This window comes from Saccoglossus kowalevskii, chromosome 14 (assembly GCF_978046115.1).
Source record: "Saccoglossus kowalevskii chromosome 14, keSacKowa6.1, whole genome shotgun sequence".
NCBI lineage: Eukaryota > Metazoa > Hemichordata > Enteropneusta > Harrimaniidae > Saccoglossus > Saccoglossus kowalevskii.
Genome location: NC_140654.1, coordinates 3,545,367 through 3,569,602, shown reverse-complemented (window position 1 = coordinate 3,569,602; position 24,236 = coordinate 3,545,367). Strand labels below are relative to the sequence as shown.

Here is a 24,236-nt window from a genome sequence, read left to right as displayed (position 1 = left end):
TTATTCATTATCTGACACTCTTTATGAGTTCTATGATATCAGTGGTTAATATGTTTGGCCTTTTTTAGTGTATATTTATAATAATGCAGCAAATCTACAGTGTTTTATTAACCAAAACTGTTTTTCGCGTTTTTCTCGAGTTGAAGTTTTGATCGAGTACGACTCATTGGGACCGCCGCCAAATCAAGTGCGTTCGGACTAGGACATTCAAACTCGCAGTTATCGTTCAAAAGATAATGATGGTGCGAAATATGTCTGGGTTTTTAAAGAAAATGCTTTGTCACAGAATAATAGTCTGTTAAAGGTGCTAAGTATGAAATAATTTGGGGACAAAAAAACAAACCTGCATAGAAATCGGAATAATAGGTCTTTTGATTATCGGAGACGCATTTCAATGGACTTGATTACGGACAATGTAGGACGTAAACTTCACCAGGAAATTCCGCAGTGTGCTCTCGCAATCGCGGACTCGGTCATTTTTACAAGGTTCGCCATTTTTGATGTCACGTGATAATTATGTAAACAATGACTGTCCAGTTTGTGCGAACTTGCACCTCTATACTTAGTCTTTTGATATATATAACCTAAATTACTGTTCTGGACGAGACCACAGACAGAGAATGTTTTATTTAAAAACGTCACAAAACCCTTCTCACCTTTCTCATTAGCTAATTTACTCAGCTACACCAATATCTGGTAGAATCAGAGCAGTCCAACTCACTTCTAGAATGGTATTGCGTGATGACAGAACCCACTTTTTCAAAGTGACTGATTGGAGGATGAAACACTGACATTATTGAATAGATGTTTCATTTGCAGCTGTCTTTGTCCACTCTCAAAGCATACCAACCAAATGGCCACAGTATTGGCACTCCTCATTGAGGTTAACCACACAGATAAATATTACATAAAATACAAATACACAATGTATGTAGAAACATGCCTGGCGGTCCTCTTGGCTTTGTCAATACTTAAACCAAAGAAAATTAACAATTTTACTTTGCTGTACTAGTTCACAATATTTGTCGTTGAATGGACACAGCAAATAAAATTAATCAAATTCAATGTGCTGGTATGCTCAGAGAAAATAAACTGATTGCACAAAGTGGTTCTTCCCATGCATTGCTAGGCAACCATAGCACATCCCCCACTAAAAATGAATATATCTACATGTATATCCAAAGTCATAGTAATTGTCTAAGATGACAACTGTAAACATTCTTTATCAAAATGAATGAGCAGTTTACAACCTTCTGGTTATTTTCAGATAGACAGATTTATGAAAAACTCTGCTGGCATCCATGGCGTTGTCAGACTGGGCTACATTTACATTGGGTAATTGGCTTCCCACTCAAACACTTGTATGAATCCATACACGTTGTGCCAAACTAGAAGTATTTACACATAATTAAGTTGGAGGTTTTTGGTTTGATTCAAAATAGCATGCATACAACAAAGTTCTGCTACAGCAGGATTTATGGCAGTGTTCAAGTGGACAGCTGATAACCGAAAGTAAATACCACCCACTCTGACAACGCCGTGGATCCAGCGCTACATACAGACAGACTCAATCAAAATTTGGGTTGTAAGTAGTGTTTATTTTATTTACTCTGCAAAATACAATCTTAAAAGTGAAAGGTAATTATTTTTCACCTCTCACAAAATTCAAATTCCTGTTTCTTTTAATGCATGGCCAAGAATTGAGAAACAAAGTACAATGAATGAATGAATGAAACTGAAGGTCTTACAGTGAAACCTGTCTAAAATGAACACCCTAATAACTGAGAAAATAGTGTTGTTTACAGGTGTTCAGTTTAGACAGCTATCTGGTTCAAAGAGTTTTAAACAACTGTCATTAAAAAGAATAAATATCCTGCCATTCACAAGAACTTCAAAAAAATGTCTAAAATGCTCAATCTTTTTTCTGCTTTGACAACACTTTTTATTTTGTCTGCAATGTTGCAAAACTAATACTAATTGAGGCAATGTTCACTAGTTGAAATAAACATTACATACATTATGGTAGAAGACCTGTAGTAACAACATATTCAGTAAAATGGTTAAATTCATTCTGGACAAGTTGATATGATCTACATCTGATGCATTATACTTTAATACTCTATATGAATGTAATGAACACAGTGATGTATAAAGAATGAGCTACATGGAATGTTTTATATACAAAATGTTTACAAATATGAATGCCACATCAACGTCCATTACAGCCATAATCATCCTACTGTGAGCACACCTTGCCCTAATTTAGATTTATTTTGCAATAAAACAGTTGTCTTGCTTATAACAAGTCATTGTCAATGACACGTCCCCGTTCCGTTCATATTTGAGTGACATATACATTCAAAGCAGATCATGACCGAAATGCACCTGCATATGTACAACACATTGTGCTAAATCTGAACAAAATCCATCCATGCATGACTGAGATCCGGTTCTGGAATTGTGAAAATATGTGATTTTGATGCATTTTCGGCCTTAAAATGGCCATCATTCCGCTATTGTTAAGCAGATCATGAAACAAATGCACATATCTATTTGTGACATGATGTACCGTGTGTGTGTGAAGTTTGAACTTGATCAATCCAGACATGTCTTGGATACGGATCCAGAACTGAATTCTTTAACAAAATGGCCGCCAGCCGGCCATTTCGAACTTGATCCGAAAAAAAAAAGACGTGCATCAAGGTCCTATTATGTTTAATGTATGTACCAAATTTGAACAAAATCCATCCATGCATAACTGAGATACGGGTCCGGAATGGTGAAAATGTGCGATTTCAATGCATTTTCGGCCTTAAAGCGGCCCCCATTTGGCTATCGTTAATGAGATCATGAAACAAATGCACATACATATTTGTGACATGATGTACCTTGTGTGTGTGAAGTTTGAACTTGATCAATCCAGACATGTCTCGGATACGGATCCAGAACTGAATTCTTTAAAACAAAATGGCCGCCAGTCGGCTATTTCGAACTTGATCCGAAAAAAAAATGACGTGCATCAAGGTCCTATTATGTTTAATGTATGTACCAAATTTGAATGAAATCCGTCCATGCATAACTGAGATCCGGGTCCGGAATGGTGAAAATGTGCGATTTCAATGCATTTTCGGCCTTAAAGCGGCTGCCATTTGGCTATCGTTAATGAAATCATGAAACAAATGCACATACATATTTGTGACATGATGTACCTTGTGTGTGTGAAGTTTGAACTCGATCAATCCAAGCATGTCTCAGATACGGATCCAGAACTGAATTCTTTAAAACAAAATGGCCGCCAGTCGGCCATTTCGAACCCGATCCAAAAAAAAAAATGACGTGCATCAAGGTCCTATTATGTTTAATGTATGTACCAAATTTGAACAAAATCCGTCCATGCATAACTGAGATCCGGGTCCGGAATGGTGAAAATGTGCGATTTTGATGCATTTTCGGCCTTAAAATGGCCGCTATTCGGCTATCGTTAATGAGATCATGAAACAAATGCACATACATATTTGTGACATGATGTACCTTGTGTGTGTGAAGTTTGAACTTGATCAATCCAGACATGTCTCGGATACGGATCCAGAACTGAATTCTTTAAAACAAAATGGCCGCCAGTCGGCTATTTCGAACTTGATCCGAAAAAAAAAATGACGTGCATCAAGGTCCTATTATGTTTAATGTATGTACCAAATTTGAATGAAATCCGTCCATGCATAACTGAGATCCGGGTCCGGAATGGTGAAAATGTGTGATTTTGATGCATTTTCGGCCTTAAAATGGCCGCTATTCGGCTATCGTTAATCGGATCATGAAAAAAATGCATGTGCATATGTCCCATATAATGTGTGATGTATGAGTGAAGTTTGAACTTAATCAGTCCATGCATGTTCGAGATACAGGTGATCACGGACGCACGGACGCACAGACGGACGCACACAGGGCAAAACATAAGTCCCCGTTTTCGGACTGCGTCCGAACGGGGACTAAAAATACTAAGGTGTTAAAAGTTAACAATAATTGGAGTAAATTTTCTATTTCCCCTGGGTGAAATCTTGTGGGATCAAATCCACTTGCGAGTGATCGCCTCAAATAAAGTTGCACAGAATTGGCTTCCAAAACGGTACCTAAAAATCCTGACCCAAACAAAAGTTTGTAGTCATTTGAATACTATCTGTCTAAACTTTAGGGCCAAATAGACAAACTCTCATCAGCTACATGATTTTTATTTGGTGAATTTTGACAAAAGGTGACATTCAAACATTTATTATAACTTGTACTCAAATCCTCTGTGCGAATTTTCTGTTTCTTGACAGTGAGTAAGTTTCCACTTGTATAACTACCTCATGTCGGCAGGAAACCAAACCTTGAGTTGACTGACATGGAATTATATTTTCATTGATTTCTCAAATAATTATACATATAAACCATGAAACAACAGCATTTTTACTGGATTTTTACTATACTGACTAGCTCTAGACCAGAACTAAAGTACTCCACAGGTAGGGTAAAGCAGCTAAAAATGGCAAGTAATATAAACAGTGCCTAAGGCATGTTGAACTCTGGTTGGAATAGCGAAGGATGAATACTGGTTGGAGAGGCGAGGGTTGAAGACTGGTTGGAGAGACGAAAGGTGAAAACTGGTTGGAGAGGCGAGGGTTGAACTCTGGTTGGAATAGCGAAAGATGAATACTGGTTGGAGAGGTGAGGGTTGAACTCTGGTTGGAATAGCGAAGGATGAATACTGGTTGGAGAGGCGAAAGGTGAAAACTGTTTGGAGAAGCGAAGGATGAATACTGGTTGGAGAGGCGAGGGTTGAACTCTGGTTGGAATAGCGAAGAATGAAGACTGGTTGGAGAGGCGAAGGATGAATACTGGTTGGAGAGGTGAAAGGTGAAAACTGGTTGGAGAAGCGAAGGATGAAGACTGGTTGGAGAGGCGAAGGATGAAGACTGGTTGGAGAGGCGAGGGTTGAACTCTGGTTGGAATAGCGAAGGATGAATACTGGTTGGAATAGCGAAGGATGAATACTGGTTGGAATAGCGAAGGATGAATACTGGTTGGAGAGGCGAAGGATGAAGACTGGTTGGAGAGGCGAAGGATGAAGACTGGTTGGAGAGGCGAGGGTTGAACTCTGGTTGGAATAGCGAAGGATGAATACTGGTTGGAGAGGCGAAGGATGAAGACTGGTTGGAGAGGCGAGGGTTGAACTCTGGTTGGAATAGCGAAGGATGAATACTGGTTGGAGAGGCGAAGGATGAAGACTGGTTGGAGAGGCGAGGGTTGAACTCTGGTTGGAATAGCGAAGGATGAATACTGGTTGGAGAGGCGAAGGATGAAGACTGGTTGGAGAGATGAAGGGTGAAGACTGGTTGGAGAGGCGAAGGGTGAAGACTGGTCGGAGAGGCGAAGGGTGAAGACTGGTCGGAGAGGCGAAGGATGAAGACTGGTTGGAGCAAACACTGACCAATTGTACAATATACAAGAGACAGAAAATAAGAGAAAACTGCCTTAACGATAGATGATATACACATAACTGAAGAGTAACTGTTAATTTATATGATGAACTGTTCAGTGTCTTCTTGTTTTTAGAAGAAGTCCATATCATCAGGTGCATCCAGGTCTCTATACTGAATCAGTTCTCTTGGATCGCCTCTTGAACCCCTGAATGAACCCCTGAAATCATAGAAGGCAAATGTTAGTTTGAAATAATTTCCCTATATCACTCCTATCGATATAGGGAAGCAATGTTGATCACTCACCAGTGCAGGCATCTACTTACATTTGTATGACAGACAAATTACGAAAAAAAAACATTTTTTGCATAAAATAATCATGTCAAGTACACGGAGGACTTTCGATATGTCAGAGTAATACAGTGGTGTAATTACAAACTACATGTACAGTCATAATACAGAGGTGTAATTACAAACTAATTGTACAGTCGTAATACAGTGGTGTAATTACAAACTACATGTACAGTCGTAATACAGTGGTGTAATTACAAACTACATGTACAGTCGTAATACAGTGGTGTAATTACAAACTACATGTACAGTCGTAATACAGAGGTGTAATTACAAACTACATATACAGTCGTAATACAGTGGTGTAATTACAAACTACATGTACAGTCGTAATACAGTGGTGTAATTACAAACTACATGTACAGTCGTAATACAGTGGTGTAATTACAAACTACATGTACAGTCGTAATACAAAGGTGTAATTACAAACTACATGTACAGTCGTAATACAAAGGTGTAATTACAAACTACATGTACAGTCGTAATACAGAGGTGTAATTACAAACTACATGTACAGTCGTAATACAGTGGTGTAATTACAAACTACATGTACAGTCGTAATACAGTGGTGTAATTACAAACTACATAAACAGTCGTAATACAGAGGTGTAATTACAAACTACATGTACAGTCGTAATACAGTGGTGTAATTACAAACTACATGTACAGTCGTAATACAGTGGTGTAATTACAAACTACATGTACAGTCGTAATACAGTGGTGTAATTACAAACTACATGTACAGTCGTAATACAGAGGTGTAATTACAAACTACATGTACAGTCGTAATACAGTGGTGTAATTACAAACTAAATGTACAGTCGTAATACAGTGGTGTAATTACAAACTACATGTACAGTTGAATCAATTTCAGATAATTTTTTTGTAATTTCCTCTAATTTCATCTCAAAGGCTGAGTTTTATTAATTCATGTATAAAAATGGGCAAATCACAAATTAAACTTACCTGTTTCTTGGTTTGGGAGGGTAAGTTTGAGCACCCCTAGGATACTGATCAAAACCACCTCTGTTGGAATAACCACCTGAAACACCGTATTGACCTTGATCTAGAGACAATAGATACTATGTATTTAAAATGCCACCTTCACAAAAATAGCTCCTATAAATTATTTCTATATTTTTTCAAAAACAATATCAAAACCTGAAGCAGATTGTTAATTTTGACTAAAAATGATGGCATTCAATCAGTTGTCACAATGATGATTTCTGAAAAAGAAATGGTTGTTTTAATGAAAAATAATATAATATTATTCCCTTCCATTTAGGCTTGATTACTACAGAATAAATTTTAAATCTGGGGTAGTCAATTGTGGCTCTGGTCATTGATCACAAGAACTAACATGCACTCTATTGAATTTAACATAATGTCATCTTTACCATTCACTTAGAGTAAAAATGTACTGATGAAAGAGATGAATAGCACTTAGAAATTTGTTTAAATCATTATTTTTGTAATGCTAGTGGTAAACCCACCGAGGTTGAAACAACTTCCTGATGTGAAGATCTGATTTATCATTGTTAATGACAAAGTTCTTGTTACTGTTGGGGGAAAATGTTATTTATGCCTAATATAAAGTAATTTGGCCAAAAAACAAGATGGCTGCAAGTCTGTTGTCTTTTATCTGATCACAAATTAAATTGTCATATACAGTCACTGGTCATGTGACTAGGTAAAATGTTTTTGAATGAATTTGTAATGTATGGTCAGTAATTGAATTAAATCACTAAACCACACTATGTGCACATGTCCCACATACAGTACTGGGGACATGCAAAAAATGTATGGATTCGGGCTCGCGGGTTCTGAAATATGATTTTGGATGGAAAAAAAATATTAAAAATAGAAATCTTATTTTAATCAGATTGGTTCACCAGCATTATATGATTCACTGTAAATAAGATCCACTATGAGTCCACTTTTGTCACCATTCATTTAAACCCATATAATGTTTCCAGAATTTTTCAAAATTTAGATCAAGACTGGAAAATAATGTCCATCTGGATCAAAATAATCTCTCCAAATATTTTATAAATACATAAACAAAAAACAAAATGTTGATTCTTAAAAAATAATAGTGATAATAGGGTTAATGATATGTAAAATGTGGCCAGTAATGATTACATGGATTCTCATTGATATGGCTGTGTGAACACTGAACACATCAACCACTGAACAAGTTGAAAATATTTAGACAATTAAAGAAACTCACTTGCGCCATACATGACAGGCGGCCTTGGTTGACCAAATCCCATCATGCCTTGCTGCGGTGGTCCCTGGAACCCTGGTGCAGGCCCCATGTTGAATCCCTCACGACCAGGGCCTCCAGGTTGCTGGGGATTAACCTTGGCTGGCTCTGGCAGTTGTGGACGTTTAGGGTCAGCTAGATAATTGTTAAAGAACACCACCTTAAAGAAAGAAAGATGAAGTTCATAAAGGCAAATGGCCTACAATTACATTAACACAAGACTTACGGTAAGTGGTTGTGATATAAATTAAACAGTTTCATTTGGAAGTGACACAGTGCTGAGAGATACACCACTATTCTGTCACTACCAAATAAGCGCTAAAAATAATATGTTGTAAAAGTTGTTCTGTCGTGCACCATATCAGCATTACTTGTATTGGAGAGTGTGAATCACTACAGCTTTACATAACTAATTCAAAGACTATGCAGGTTTAGTCAAGGTGCATTGTCTGGAGGTGAGAGTTCTTACTCAACTATGGAAAAAGATGGCCAATCAATGATGAGGTATAATAGACCTTTAGTATTTCTGTAAATTAACTGCCGTTCAGTGTTGTGCATGCATGAGAAATGCAACTCCTTGACGAATTTTCAAATTTATTGTTTATTGTCCTAAACACTCACTTGACAGACATCTGTAAAGCCACTCTATATCGTGGTATTTCTCATACTTAATGTTGAATTAGTGAACAAGTTTAAATACTTCTGAGATGAACTAAAGAGAATCATACAGATCATTCTCTAAGACAAACAGAAAACGAGACAAAAATTTTTCAAGTTAGCGTGGGGGAAATAACATTGCTAAGTATTATTGTCAGGGAAAGCTATTGTTTAAGCTAGTCTGTGATTGGTTGCTGGCAATGTTTGGTGGATTTTGACCAGTTTGTGATGTAGGCTTGACTTAGAGAATTGACCCATAGCAAGATTATAAGAGGATTACTACACACAAACACAATACATTTCAAATAATAAGCAATTCAAGCAAACCTCTTTCTTGACATCATCTAGCTTATCGCCATGCTTGTTAAAAATATGTTTCCTGACAAACTCAGGTCCTTTAAACTTCTTGCCACTCAGAGGGCAAAGCCACTTATCTTTTGCAATCTCCTGTGAGTTGGCCTGCACAAACTTTTCTTGTTCAGTAAGGTAAAGGTCAAGGAATGTCAAAGCAGTGAAATGAAGTGTATAATATTTTTTTTCTCACTTATGTTTGTGCAACATTTGCCATGAAGCTCAGATAAAATATGGCCAATTGGTGGCCATTTTGTTTCATAATCTACTGAGCTCAGATCAAATATGGCCAATTGGTGGCCATTTTGTTTCATAATTTACTGAGCTCAGATCAAATATGGCCAATTGGTGGCCATTTTGTTTCATAATTTACTGAGCTCAGATCAAATATGGCCAATTGGTGGCCATTTTGTTTCATAATTTACTGAACTCAGATCAAATATGGCCAATTGGTGGCCATTTTGTTTCATAATTTACTGAGCTCAGATCAAATATGGCCAATTGGTGGCCATTTTGTTTCATAATTTACTGAGCTCAGATCAAATATGGCCAATTGGTGGCCATTTTGTTTCATAATTTACTGAACTCAGATCAAATATGGCCAATTGGTGGCCATTTTGTTTCATAATTTACTGAACTCAGATCAAATATGACCAATTGGTGGCCATTTTGTTTCATAATTTACTGAGCTCAGATCAAATATGACCAATTGGTGGCCATTTTGTTTCATAATTTACTGAGCTCAGATCAAATATGACCAATTGGTGGCCATTTTGTTTCATAATTTACTGAACTCAGATCAAATATGACCAATTGGTGGCCATTTTGTTTCATAATCTACTGAACTCAGATCAAATATGGCCAATTGGTGGCCATTTTGTTTCATAATTTACTGAGCTCAGATCAAATATGACCAATTGGTGGCCATTTTGTTTCATAATCTACTGAACTCAGATCAAATATGGCCAATTGGTGGCCATTTTGTTTCATAATTTACTGAACTCAGATCAAATATGGCCGACTGCCATGCTTAAAAAGGATATACTTCAGGATCTTTCATTCCAAGATTGGCCAATTCTTCCCCAACTATCCTGTCCGGTGTTACTAATAAAGGGTTGATCTTCTGCTGAAAGTTATTTTCCCATTCAGTAACTAAAGAGTAGAGAGATAGACATGTAAGAAATACATATAATATATGTGTTGACAATAAGCTGTTATCAGCATAAAAAATGTTATAATCTTCATTTTCTTGATTTCTTATCAAATGCTTAGACTACAACATCGGTAAATTCTTTTGTGTTGCGTTCGACATGAGTGAATGCTGAACTGCATTAACATATTTAAATGAACTATTGTAAATTGAAAATGTTGGCCCATCCAGAATTCTGATTAGAGATTTGACCTACCAGATCAAAAAACACAGCATCAGGTCAACTAGTGTATGGAAAAAACATGGATACCATGTTGCATCAAGCATTTGCTTGCAACCAAAAACATTTAATTACAATGAAATTAAGTTGAAATTTACTTGCATTTCATAACAATTCAGAATTAATTTTATATACACTATTACATGTATAACAAGTCATTGTCAATGACACGTCCCCGTTCCGTTCATATTTGAGTGACATATACATTCAAAGCAGATCATGACCGAAATGCACCTGCATATGTACAACACATTGTGCTAAATCTGAACAAAATCCATCCATGCATGACTGAGATCCGGTTCTGGAATTGTGAAAATATGTGATTTTGATGCATTTTCGGCCTTAAAATGGCCATCATTCCGCTATTGTTAAGCAGATCATGAAACAAATGCACATATCTATTTGTGACATGATGTACCATGTGTGTGTGAAGTTTGAACTTGATCAATCCAGACATGTCTTGGATACGGATCCAGAACTGAATTCTTTAACAAAATGACCGCCAGTCGGCCATTTCGAATTTGATCCGAAAAAAAAAAAAGACGTGCATCAAGGTCCTATTATGTTTAATGTATGTACCAAATTTGAACAAAATCCATCCATGCATAACTGAGATACGGGTCCGGAATGGTGAAAATGTGCGATTTCAATGCATTTTCGGCCTTAAAGCGGCCCCCATTTGGCTATCGTTAATGAGATCATGAAACAAATGCACATACATATTTGTGACATGATGTACCTTGTGTGTGTGAAGTTTGAACTTGATCAATCCAGACATGTCTCGGATACGGATCCAGAACTGAATTCTTTAAAACAAAATGGCCGCCAGTCGGCTATTTCGAACTTGATCCGGAAAAAAAATGACGTGCATCAAGGTCCTATTATGTTTAATGTATGTACCAAATTTGAATGAAATCCGTCCATGCATAACTGAGATCCGGGTCCGGAATGGTGAAAATGTGCGATTTCAAAGCATTTTCGGCCTTAAAGCGACCGCCATTTGGCTATCGTTAATGAGATCATGAAACAAATGCACATACATATTTGTGACATGATGTACCTTGTGTGTGTGAAGTTTGAACTCGATCAATCCAAGCATGTCTCAGATACGGATCCAGAACTGAATTCTTTAAAACAAAATGGCCGCCAGTCGGCCATTTCGAACCCGATCCAAAAAAAAAAATGACGTGCATCAAGGTCCTATTATGTTTAATGTATGTACCAAATTTGAACAAAATCCGTCCATGCATAACTGAGATCCGGGTCCGGAATGGTGAAAATGTGCGATTTTGATGCATTTTCGGCCTTAAAATGGCCGCTATTCGGCTATCGTTAATCAGATCATGAAAAAAATGCATGTGCATATGTCCCATATAAGGTGTGATGTATGAGTGAAGTTTGAACTTAATCGGTCCATGCATGTTCAAGATACAGGTGATCACGGACGCACGGACGCACACAGGGCAAAACATAAGTCCCCGTTTTCGGACTGCGTCCGAACGGGGACTAATAACTAATGAGTAAAAAACAAAATGCAACACTTTAGAAAACAAGGAAAGTTATTCACTAGTGAAACACAGCATGACTGGATTGTGCTACCTACACTGTGACCTACTAAGCAATGCATTTGTGTTTTATACTTTTCGTTACCAACAAAATTAAAAATAAATACATGTTACATTAATTATACTTAGTATTTTGTTTTTGTTGATTGAATATTTTTTCAACATTTCGCGAAGCCTATTTTAGAACCAAATTAAGGCCTTTCACTCTTCCCCGACGCCAAAATTAGAGTGAAACCTAAACTAGAGATTTTACAGTACTTTATTGCCATTTTATACACAATATGTGACACTTATTTTGATACACTACAGTGTTGAATCTCAAAAACGTACAAGTACACTAGCTTAATTAATAACAGCAGATTTTAGCATGTTGTTGCCAATGCATTAATATAATGATATGAAACTTCACAGAAAGTGAATATTCATTCATTTAAACAGACTAGTATATTATTTTTATTACAGACTACCTCTTTCATTCAAAGAAAAAGAAAAAGGGTCAAAATATATGCATATACCGTATTTATCCGGGTATAAGCCCAGGGTTCTGAACATGGAAAATTGCCAAAAAGAAGGGGTGGGCGTTTGCCAGGAGATCCCCAGCAAAAAAACAAAAATTCGCGAAAATTGACAACACGCAGTTCGATCGAACTGCGGCAGGGAACAGAACGACAAATGAAAACATGCAACGGAAATAAATGAACAATATGCAACACTAGAAGTAGAACAAAAATAATGTATTGCTTATAATGTGACAAATTAACCAGAAATAATAAAAATCGACAGGGAGGAATCATTTGAATTAGGACATTCCCGCCGACAAACACGCGTGAACTCAAAATGAATTAAAATGTCAGGGGTTAAACTGCGTAAAATGATTTCCGGTCTCAACAAATTACGAATCACCCGTAATACAAGATCAATAATAATTTTATAAATTTACACAGCAAAAATTATAAAAATTCATAGCTGTTTGAAAAAAACTTCTCAGATCTTTATTTGTACGTTCATTGTCATCTTCATCAAACTCAAAACCCTCAAAGTCCAAGTCGGCGTAACTGTAGCCGCCAAACAAAATCCCTACAACTTATTCTTGAAGTTCGTCGATATCGTCCCACACAATTTGGACTTAGCACTTTTAATCCACGGATTTCACAGTCTGTCAGCTTGGCACTTTCCATTCCTGTCTAATCATAATAAGAGACAGGAAAAATGGGGTCGCTCTGCTGCGATGGCACACGATGCTTTTGTTTACAGTCTGGCAATCATCTTTGACCTTTATGCATCTGCTTTACTGATTGGCTAAGAATGACATCACTACTATTATTTCATCATAAAGGTCAAATCGTGACATTGCTTTTTTATCAGACTTGACGCTTATTAATCACTGTGAAAGTTATCATTCAGCAAGTTCTGGCGGTTGGAATGTCTCACTATATGGATATCGCGGTGGACTTGAAGTTTTTTTTTTATCCAACGACAGAAGAATAGTTTTCATGACGGTGATGAAAGATGGTAAAAAAGTTGGCAGTTTTCGACGTGACATTGCAAAATTGCTGACCCCAGTTATGGATTCGCAAGCTGCTACAAAATATTTTATAAAGCCAAAATAACGTGATTTCCAAAGCTGTCACAGCTATTTTGCGTTCACCCCTTGTTTTAACAATTTTTATAAGTATAACGACAGACTTCAAGAAAGTTAACTGTTAATACAACCACAGTCAACGAATAGAAAATAGTTTTTTTTTGTGTGTGACCTCAACTTCTTTATTGTGTCAAAAGCGGGGGGTGGGCGTTTGCCCAGGCATGGGCTCTTACCCAGATAAGTACGGTAAATACTATTATGGTTCAAAACTGACAGCTGCATACTGTAATGCAAGATTTATTCAAATTGAACTGGGAAGTAGTTGACTTTAGTGCAAATGAATGATTTGATAAGGTGCATATTTTATGGTACTTACGATCACTCTGTGTTATTTTACCAAGTGGAGGTGGTCCCCTAGCGTGCATAATACCACATCTATTCGGCATCTCGTCTTCATTGGCGTACTCGGTCGTGGTGTAGTAATCCAAGGAATAGACAATACGTAAATACATAATCAATCTGTCTAGCACCTGCAATATAATTTACATTAATTATATCTAGCATCAAAAACAATAAAATTTGCCATTTATCTCTCATTATAAGCAGAAAGTAAAATAGACTGACTGGTCCATTCTAAAGCTCGACTGTACCTTAATTAATTTTTCATCTCTTTCAAGTTGTACATCTGTGGATGTTTCCTTTTGATCGTTGTTAGGATCTGAATTTGTCCCTAGCAACTCGTCTTCTTCTGCACTGGCTTCATCAACAAGATAATCAGTGATATTTTCCAGAATAGGATTCTTTGATAGAATGAATGACTGCTGCTGGTAAAGAGAATTAGTTTAATACTTGAGAATTGACTGCTGTATGGGTGAAGTTTAAACTTGATTGGTCCAGGCAGTTTGGATATATACCAGAATATCTTACATTCTTTAAAACAACATGGCTGCCAGTCGGCCATTTTGAGTCCAATCCAAATAATGAAATGATGTGCATCCCAGTCCCACTATGTTCAACGTATGCAAATTTGGTTCTGCTCCAGGAATGTGAAAATGTGTGATTTTTATACATTTTTGGTTTCAAAATGGATGCCACTGCGACATCTTGTGGATGAAACAAAATGATCATGAAACAAATGTATGTGCATATGTCTGATGTACATGTGAAGTTTGAACTGAAGTCCAAAGCATGTGTGAGATACCACTGATAAAAACTTACTTGCATAGTAACACATTTTTGTGAACTGAAATTAAACTAGCTTGACAACTATCACAACATAACATAACACTACGCCACAACAATAAAATTAACACAAAACAACAACCTAGCAACATAACACAAGACAAAACAATACAACATCAAAACATAATACAAGATGAATTACACTACCTCCTTTTCTGGATCCGTCTTTTCACCAATGGCTGTTTGCCATAAGTGATGCCGGCTGTCAAGCATTTGTACCAGTTTAGCTGCCATTTTAATGTCACTTTTTACAATAGTTTTATGGGCTGTAATGCCACTGACAGGTCTTATCCGCCTTGTCAGATCTCTATTAACAACTGGAGCCAGTTCACAATCTCTTAGCTAAGGATGAAAAGCAATTATGTAAAACATCATTATGTATACTGCAGACAAGTATTGTAACTGTGTGGGCACAGGAAAGGGGTGAATATTCTAATTTACACTCAGGGTTCAATCACCTGCAGACAAGTATTGTAACTGTGTGGGCACAGGAAAGGGGTGAATATTCTAATTTACACTCAGGGTTCAATCACCTGCAGACAAGTATTGTAACTGTGTGGGCACAGGAAAGGGTGAATATTCTAATTTACACTCAGGGTTCAATCACCTGCAGACAAGTATTGTAACTGTGTGGGCACAGGAAAGGGGTGAATATTCTAATTTACACTCAGGGTTCAATCACCTGCAGACAAGTATTGTAACTGTGTGGGCACAGGAAAAGGGTGAATATTCTAATTTACACTCAGGGTTCAATCACCTGAAATACTTTATATCAGTTTTGTCAGCACTATTGCATTACTGGACATTTTTTTTAAACATATAATCATCAATTTGGATCGAACCTCCTCAAGAGTTCACACAATTTTTCAATTATTAACCGACTTATTTCAAATAAAATTGATATTTTTTTTCTTCACAAATTTTCGTACAACACATGAAATTTTTTTGTCATACGTTTTTTACAATTGCTTTGATAATTTTGGACCAAACTGACATTATTTCAATACCAAATTGGGATAAATATTTGGATAAAATATGAAAACCATTATTTTAGGAATGGCTAATTGGTGCTCAAAGGTTACAGAAGTTAGATATACATACTCTGATGTTATTTAAATTCCAGCATATTTCTTTGATGTTGACACTGCGATCAAACGTGATCCACCCTCGCCGGTAAAAACATCTGTCTGGTTGGGGATCAGCTAGAGCAACTCGTAAGAACCCTTGGTAACGTTTACACAGCTAAAAAAAAAAGAACAGTCAGTGAAAATGATATAGTTGCAAAACAGTGAAAGATGTAGGCAGATAATAATTAAATTAGTGTTTAAAATATGGTGTTACTGTTATAATCATTCTCAATCACACACAAATTTGGAATTCATAAACAAAACAAAAGATTATGCATGCTGTTCATATCAAAATTAGTTGAAGCAGATATGGGCAGAAGACTAGTAAAAAATAAAATGGCCATCAGTCTGCCACAATGGTTGTAATTATCAGTTGAGCCAATAACAAGCTTAAATCAAATTGGTAGACACGACTACAAAATAGTTGATCACATGCTCAAATTTTGTGATTTTTTTGCCATCATTTTTTCAAAATCATCATTTTATTGAAATCGAAAAATGACTGAAGACAATTGACCCATATGTAAAAATAACTTATGAAATGGGCAGAAAATTTGTAAAAGAACAAAATGACATGTATCAGTAACCCATTATGAGTGATGTCAATACCAAGTTTGGATGAAATAGGTCAAGGTATGTCTAAGGAATCATTGATGACATGTGATTTTTGGGATAAAAATAGCTGCCAGTCAGTCAAATGTCAATGAAAAAACAAATCAATATACACATGTGTCCATTATGACTTGTCTTTATATTAACTTTGAACAAAATCTGTCAACGCATGTCTTGAGATGGACAGAACATAGGTCCCTGTTTTGAACTTTGTTTGAAGTTTACCAGAAATGGAACAATTCATTAACAAAATTTGTGTACAGGATTTCTAGTATGTTAGCAGAGCATTATATTTTCAATTAGTTATATCACTTTGGAAAAAAACCTCTGTAAACTGAACTTTGTCATCCAGGTTTTACTGTCTTAACAAAAATATCAAATCTAAACCTTAGTCATTCCACCACAGCACGCTAAGCTTATAAAAATACTGACAAAAACCTTCAGGATTCTAACAATGCTGTTTTGTCTAGTCTGTATAGGTCATACAGATAGCATCAAACTTTGGTATACACACAAAAGCATCGTCTTCATATACAAGAAAAAACATTTGAAAGATTGCTTACAGCATTGATCTCTGCTTTAGTAATTAGAGGAGCCAGATTCCTCATGAAAAGGGAGTATGTTTTGTGTAGTGGTCGTGGGGAAGGCTCCTCTGGTTCTGACTTGTACGTCTTTGTAATTGTGTCTTTCTCCTTTTCCTCTTTGTTGTCATTTTCTTTTTCTTTCTCCTTCTCAGTACTATCATCTAATACGCTTTCTTTCTCTAAGAACATGACAAAACAAGTCATTGTCAATGACACGTCCCCGTTCCATTCATATTTAAGTGACATATACATTCAAAGCAGATCATGACCGAAATGCACCTGCATATGTACAACACATTGTACTAAATCTGAACCAAATCCATTCATGCATGACTGAGATCTGGTTCCGGAATTGTGAAAATACGTGATTTTGATGCATTTTCGGCCTTAAAATGGCCATCATTCAGCTATTGTTAAGCAGATCATGAAACAAATGCACATATCTATTTGTGACATGATGTACCATGTGTGTGTGAAGTTTGAACTTGATCAATCCAGACATGTCTTGGATACGGATCCAGAACTGAATTTATTTAAACAAAATGGCCGCCAGTCGGCCATTTCGAACTTGATCCGAAAAAAAAAATGACGTGCATCAAGGTCCTATTATGTTTAATGTATGTACCAAATTTGAACAAAATTCGTCCATGCATAACTGAGATCCAGGTTCGGAATGGTGAAAATGTGTGATTTCAATGCATTTTCGACCTTAAAGAGGCCGCCATTTGGCTATCGTTAATGAAATCATGAAACAAATGCACATACATATTTGTGACATGATGTACCTTGTGTGTGTGAAGTTTGAACTTGATCAATCCAGACATGTCTCGAATACGGATCCAGAACTGAATTCTTTAAAACAAGTCATTGTCAATGACACGTCCCCGTTCCGTTCATATTTGAGTGACATATACATTCAAAGCAGATCATGACCGAAATGCACCTGCATATGTACAACACATTGTACTAAATCTGAACAAAATCCATGCATGCATGACTGAGATCCGGTTCTGGAATTGTGAAAATACGTGATTTTAATGCATTTTCGGCCTTAAAATGGCCATCATTCAGCTATTGCTAAGCGGATCATGAAACAAATGCACATATCTATTTGTGACATGATGCACCATGTGTGTGTGAAGTTTGAACTTGATCAATCCAGACATGTCTTGGATACGGATCCAGAACTGAATTCTTTAAGAAAATGGCCGCCAGTCGGCCATTTCGAACTTGATCCGAAAAAAAAAAAGACGTGCATCAAGGTCCTATTATGTTTAATGTAAGTACCGAATTTGAACAAAATCCGTCCATGCATAACTGAGATCCGGGTTCGGAATGGTGAAAATGTGCGATTTCAATGCATTTTCGGCCTTAAAGCGGCCGCCATTTGGCTATCGTTAATGGGATCATGAAACAAATGCACATACATATTTGTGACATGATGTACCTTGTGTGTGTGAAGTTTGAACTTGATCAATCCAGACATGTCTCGGATACGGATCCAGAACTGAATTCTTTAAAACAAAATGGCCGCCAGACGGCCATTTCGAACTTGATCTGAAAAAAAAAATGACGTGCATCAAGGTCCTATTATGTTTAATGTATGTACCAAATTTGAATGAAATCCGTCCATGCATAACTGAGATACGGGTCCGGAATGGTGAAAATGTGCGATTTCAATGCATTTTCGGCCTTAAAGCGGCCGCCATTTGGCTATCGTTAATGGGATCATGAAACAAATGCACATACATATTTGTGACATGATGTACCTTGTGTGTGTGAAGTTTGAACTTGATCAATCCAGACATGTCTCGGATACGGATCCAGAACTGAATTCTTTAAAACAAAATGGCCGCCAGTTGGCCATTTCGAACTTGATCCGAAAAAAAAAATGACGTGCATCAAGGTCCTATTATGTTTAATGTATGTACCAAATTTGAACGAAATCCGTCCATGCATAACTGAGATCCGGGTCCGGAATGGTGAAAATGTGCCATTTTGATGCATTTTCGGCCTTAAAATGGCCGCTATTCGGCTATCGTTAATCAGATCATGAAAAAAATGCATGTGCATATGTCCCATATAATGTGTGATGTATGAGTGAAGTTTGAACATAATCGGTCCATGCATGTTCGAGATACAGGTGATCACGGACGCACGGACGGACACACACAGGGCAAAACATAAGTCCCCGTTTTCGGACTCCGTCCGAACGGGGACTAACAAAATGGCCGCCAGTCGTCCATTTTGAACTTGATCCGGAAAAAAAATAATGTGCATCAAGGTCCTATTATGTTTAATGTATGTACCAAATTTGACTGAAATCCGTCCATGCATAACTGAGACCCGGGTCCGGAATGGTGAAAATGTGTGATTTTGATGCATTTTCGGCCTTAAAATGGCCGCTATTCGGCTATCGTTAATCGGATCATGAAAAAAATGCACGTGCATATGTCCCACATAATGTGTGATGTCTGAGTGAAGTTTGAACTTAATCAGTCCATGCATGTTCGAGATACAGGTGATCACGGACGCATGCACGGATGCACAGAGGGCAAAACATAAGTCCCCGTTTTCAGACTACGTCCGAACGGGGACTAAAAAGTCATTGACACAGTAAACAAAACTGAATTGAACAAATGCATGTCAATATGAGCAAGTGTTTGCCAAAGTGCAGTGAAGATATATGTCAGAGACAAGGCATTCAGTAAAACAAAATGACCAAACACAAGTTATTGCCAATGACAAGTCCCTGTCCAGTTTTAGTGACGATTAGTGCCAATGATTATTTAAGCTCAAAGTGATACATGATACAAAGTGAAGGCAGTTTATTTGTGCAATTCCTTTCTTTATTTTGAATAAGAATCTGAAACAAATGCATGTGGCAAAAGTGTTACATGATGTACATGTAAAGTTTGAACATCAGTCCAGCCATGTTGGCAATATGGCTTCAAAAACAACATTCGTTAAAACAATTTAAAGGAGAGTACAGGAGGAAGACGGAGAAAGGATGGAGTAGTGGAAAAAAAAGAGAAAAGCACAAGAGAGAAATTATGCTGTTAAGGACAACAGTATTCTATTCCAGAATGTCATTTCAACTCACATCTCACTTACCTTCTTGTTTGTCTTTGTCTTCTGGTTTTTCGGCTTTTTCTTTGTCTTCCTTTATAGTCTTGGTCTCAGTGCTATCATTTTCAATTTCAACTTTATTTTCCTTCTCATTCTCTGCAGCAGATTCAGTAGCACTGGTAGCAGGTGGTTCCACACCTATGGAAGGTAATGAACAGATTCACTACATAGAAAATCTCACTAATTCATACTAACCAGAAAGTTAATGTGCTTGGATGTGTTGCAAAATTAAATATTCGTTTGAAAGTCAATCTTAGTTTTAATGACTACCTATTTGTGTCTGTACATAGGGATCTGCCCGATGTCGGTAGCTAGCAGTCGGCACTAAGAATTTACGACCAGAACAAAAAGTTGCTGACTGGCACTATTCTATTGTTTATAATACACAGAGGGTGTCGGCCACTTTATCATCGTGCTATTGTCCTTGTCGGTTTTTAACACAGTGGGAACAATAACGCAGAACTTGAATGAAATGGAAATTTTCAAAATCAACGTACATGTGTGACATTCTCACAAATGTGTTTTTATTTTCATCACACACTGATTGACATTCTGTTAGAATATTATATACTAAATAGCAACACATTATAATATAGATGTTCCACCACAATTCAAATTGAAAAATTTTCTAATAACACTAAGAATGCAATTTAGAATGCACAAAAGTTCAAGCTTTTTCTAGCAAAGGACTGATGATATGTAATGCGAATGACTAACATTGTGACACATACCAGGTGGAGCAGGTTCTGGTTCAGTGTCATCACTATCACTAGCACTCCCACTATCATTCTCATCAAAGTTGTATTCATGTCGTCGTTTGCGGGATTTCTCTTCTCGCTTTGGTTTCTCCTCCTTATCCTCGTTTTCTTCCTTGGGGAGGTCTTCAGCTGTCTTAACATTATTGGTTTGTTCTGTAATCTGTCCCTGAAGAGTAAAATAATAACACACGATGTTACAGTAACCATAACACGTACACAGTAAACATTTTTATATGCCTTCATTTTGCAGCTCAGTATAGTGTGTACTGACAGTTGCCATTTGTAGGAACTGTACGCAGAGAACACTAGCAGTGCTTGTTAGCTAGGTTCTGATAATGTAACTGTGCAACTGTTTTGGAGAGTATAAAATTCATTCAAACATCTGAGAGGCATGTAATAACTGATCACTGGGTAATTTTGCTCCATCCAAGGGGAACATTTGATTTCTTTGTACTTACCGATTCACCATCTATTGATTTCTTTTTATCCCCATCTTTATCATTTTCTTTCTCTTTAGCATCTTCATTTTCACTGTGAGCAAGTACATGAGAATTAATATATGACATTATACTTACTTTTACACATCCTTGGAATAAGAGGACAGAGCTTGAATTCCATACCAACATTTAAGGCTGTTGCCAAGATGCTTAATGTATTTACTTTGGTTTCTTTATAACAAAGGTGTGTCATTGTTCAAACTAAGTTACTATTTATCGGGGTAAGAGCCCAGGGTCCTGAACATGGAAAATTGCCAAATAATTGGGGTGGGTCTATGCCTGGACATCCCCTGCCCCCAAAAAATGAAAATTCATGAAAATTGATGCAGATCAAACTGTTGGGAATAGAATGAACAGATATAAATGAACAATATGCAACATTAGAAGAAAAAAAATAATGAAAATCGACAGTGAGGAACCATTTGAATTAGGATTTCCCCGCCGACAAACATGCCCAATACGTGTGAACTCAAAATGAACTAAAAAGTAAGGGATTTAACTGCGTAAATTTCTTTCTGGTTTTGACAAATACTGGATCAGTCATACAAGATCAATAATTTACAAATTTACACAATAAAAATTACGAAAGTTCATAGTTGTTTGAACAAATTTCTCAGATCTCTATTTGTACGTTCATTGCCATCTTCGTCAAAGTCAAAACCCTCAAAGTCCATGTCGGCATCACTGTCGCCGTCATCGTCTAACAAAATTCCTACAGCTTTGACTTGAAGTTTGTTGTTATCGTCCCACACAATTGGGACTTAGCACTTTTAATTCATGTCTAATCAGAATAAAGAGAAAAAAAAAAAGGGGCCACGGCAAACGACTGCTGCAATGGCACACAATGCTTTTATTACAGTCTGTCAATCATCTTTGACCTTTAGGCATCTGCTTAACTGATTGGCTAAGAATGACATCACCACTAATGTTTCATCATAAAGATCAAGTCAACATTGCTTTCTTATCAGACTAGACGCTCATCAATCATGATGAAAGTTATCATTCAGCAAATTCCGGCAGTTGGAATGTCTCGCGATATAGATATCGTGGTGGGCTTGAAATACCGGTAGAAAGAATATTTATTTCTCCAAAGACAGAAAAATAGCAATCACTGTGATTACTTTAAGATTTGCTTGAATCGTTTCTAAGAAAGCACAATCCAAACGTCCTGTCCTTTTCGGAGCCACGACATATTTCAAACTACTGTTTCTGCTTTAATATACATTGTTGTAGGGCATGGGATAAATAATATTCTAGGATAGTATCAAGAAACACTAAGTACAATACTATGTGTGAAAAGAAGACAAGATTATAACTGGTAATTCAGTTGCTGATTTAACCAACATCAAATGTCACTTTCATCTAACTCATATACATATATACCATTATATATCAGCATTACCATATTTGCTTTATTAGTAGCACATATGCTTATGTAAATTACAGAGGTGTTTTTATGTTCAAAATAAGTCATATTTTAATGATTCAGTATATAATCTATATAATTTTTGGTTCAAATGTGCTTCTATTAGAACAAATATGGTATTAATAGAGTAAGCGCTTAATGACAGAGTTATGACTATGCAAGTTTTTTGATTTATGTATGCTTCTAATAAGGTAAATTATGGTATTAGTAGAACAAATATATGATGTATTGAAATGTTTTGAAATCTGTTTTTTCGGAACAATAAGGTCATTACAATTATGAAAATGTGTTTTTGAAGAAGAGTGTTTAAGATATTGTATACATTCTGTACAAACAAACAAGAACGATGTACATTGTCATATTTGCCATATAAAATTATGAATGAATGAATGACATGTTTTAATGATGCCAGATTACTCGTCAACTTTAAAACATAATCAGCCATTGTGAATCAGAACTGATGTGTGTGTGAAATAAGAACTTGATCAGTTCAAGCATGTATGGATGAAGTTTGAATGAAATCTGTTCATGTGTAATCTGGATATGGTTCCAGAATAACTGATGCATGTTTAGTACCACAATTTGGCCATCTTAAAAACAAATTGATTGATTGATTGTGGCATTTCCAAAATACAGGTGTAGAGACAGATGCATAGGAATGAATATTAGCATTAATTTTATAGTAGATTTTTATGCATTTTCAAAATTAAAATTTGTATAGATGTTGGAAGTTTGAATGTGATCTGCTCGAGAATGTCAAAAATATAAATTAAAACGTATGCTCAATCCATTGAGGTCAATCTATATCTTTTTGTTTCCAGACTGCAACTAAATACGGATTAAAACGCATGCTCAATCCATTGAGGTCAATCTATATCTTTTTGTTTCCAGACTGCAACTAAATACGGATTAAAACGCATGCTCAATCCATTGAGGTCAATCTATATCTTTTAGTTTCCAGACTGCAACTAAATACGGATTAAAACGTATGCTCAATCCATTGAGGTCAATCTATATCTTTTTGTTTCCAGACTGCAACTAAATACGGATTAAAACGTATGCTCAATCCATTAAGGTCAATCTATATCTTTTTGTTTCCAGACTGCAACTAAATACGGATTAAAACGTATGCTCAATCCATTAAGGTCAATCTATATCTTTTTGTTTCCAGACTGCAACTAAATACGGATTAAAACGTAT

The 24,236-nt window shown here is 36.5% G+C and overlaps 1 protein-coding gene across 1 annotated transcript in view; it reads right to left on the bottom strand.

Annotated features, from left to right (window-relative positions):
- Positions 1-4,213: 4,213 nt before the first annotated feature.
- LOC102808532 (serrate RNA effector molecule homolog A-like) overlaps positions 4,214-24,236 on the bottom strand; it is a 38,595-nt gene continuing 18,572 nt past the window's right edge. The window contains exons 9-21 of the mRNA XM_085507800.1: positions 21,572-21,644; positions 21,087-21,279; positions 20,341-20,493; positions 17,206-17,405; positions 16,005-16,145; positions 15,051-15,245; positions 14,312-14,485; positions 14,038-14,191; positions 10,128-10,236; positions 9,061-9,214; positions 8,041-8,236; positions 6,777-6,876; positions 4,214-5,679 (exon numbers count right to left, since the gene is read on the bottom strand). Of these exons, the coding sequence (XP_085363926.1) occupies positions 5,592-5,679; positions 6,777-6,876; positions 8,041-8,236; positions 9,061-9,214; positions 10,128-10,236; positions 14,038-14,191; positions 14,312-14,485; positions 15,051-15,245; positions 16,005-16,145; positions 17,206-17,405; positions 20,341-20,493; positions 21,087-21,279; positions 21,572-21,644 (1,930 nt within the window). The 3' untranslated portion in view covers positions 4,214-5,591. The remainder of the gene's footprint in view (positions 5,680-6,776; positions 6,877-8,040; positions 8,237-9,060; positions 9,215-10,127; positions 10,237-14,037; positions 14,192-14,311; positions 14,486-15,050; positions 15,246-16,004; positions 16,146-17,205; positions 17,406-20,340; positions 20,494-21,086; positions 21,280-21,571; positions 21,645-24,236) is intronic.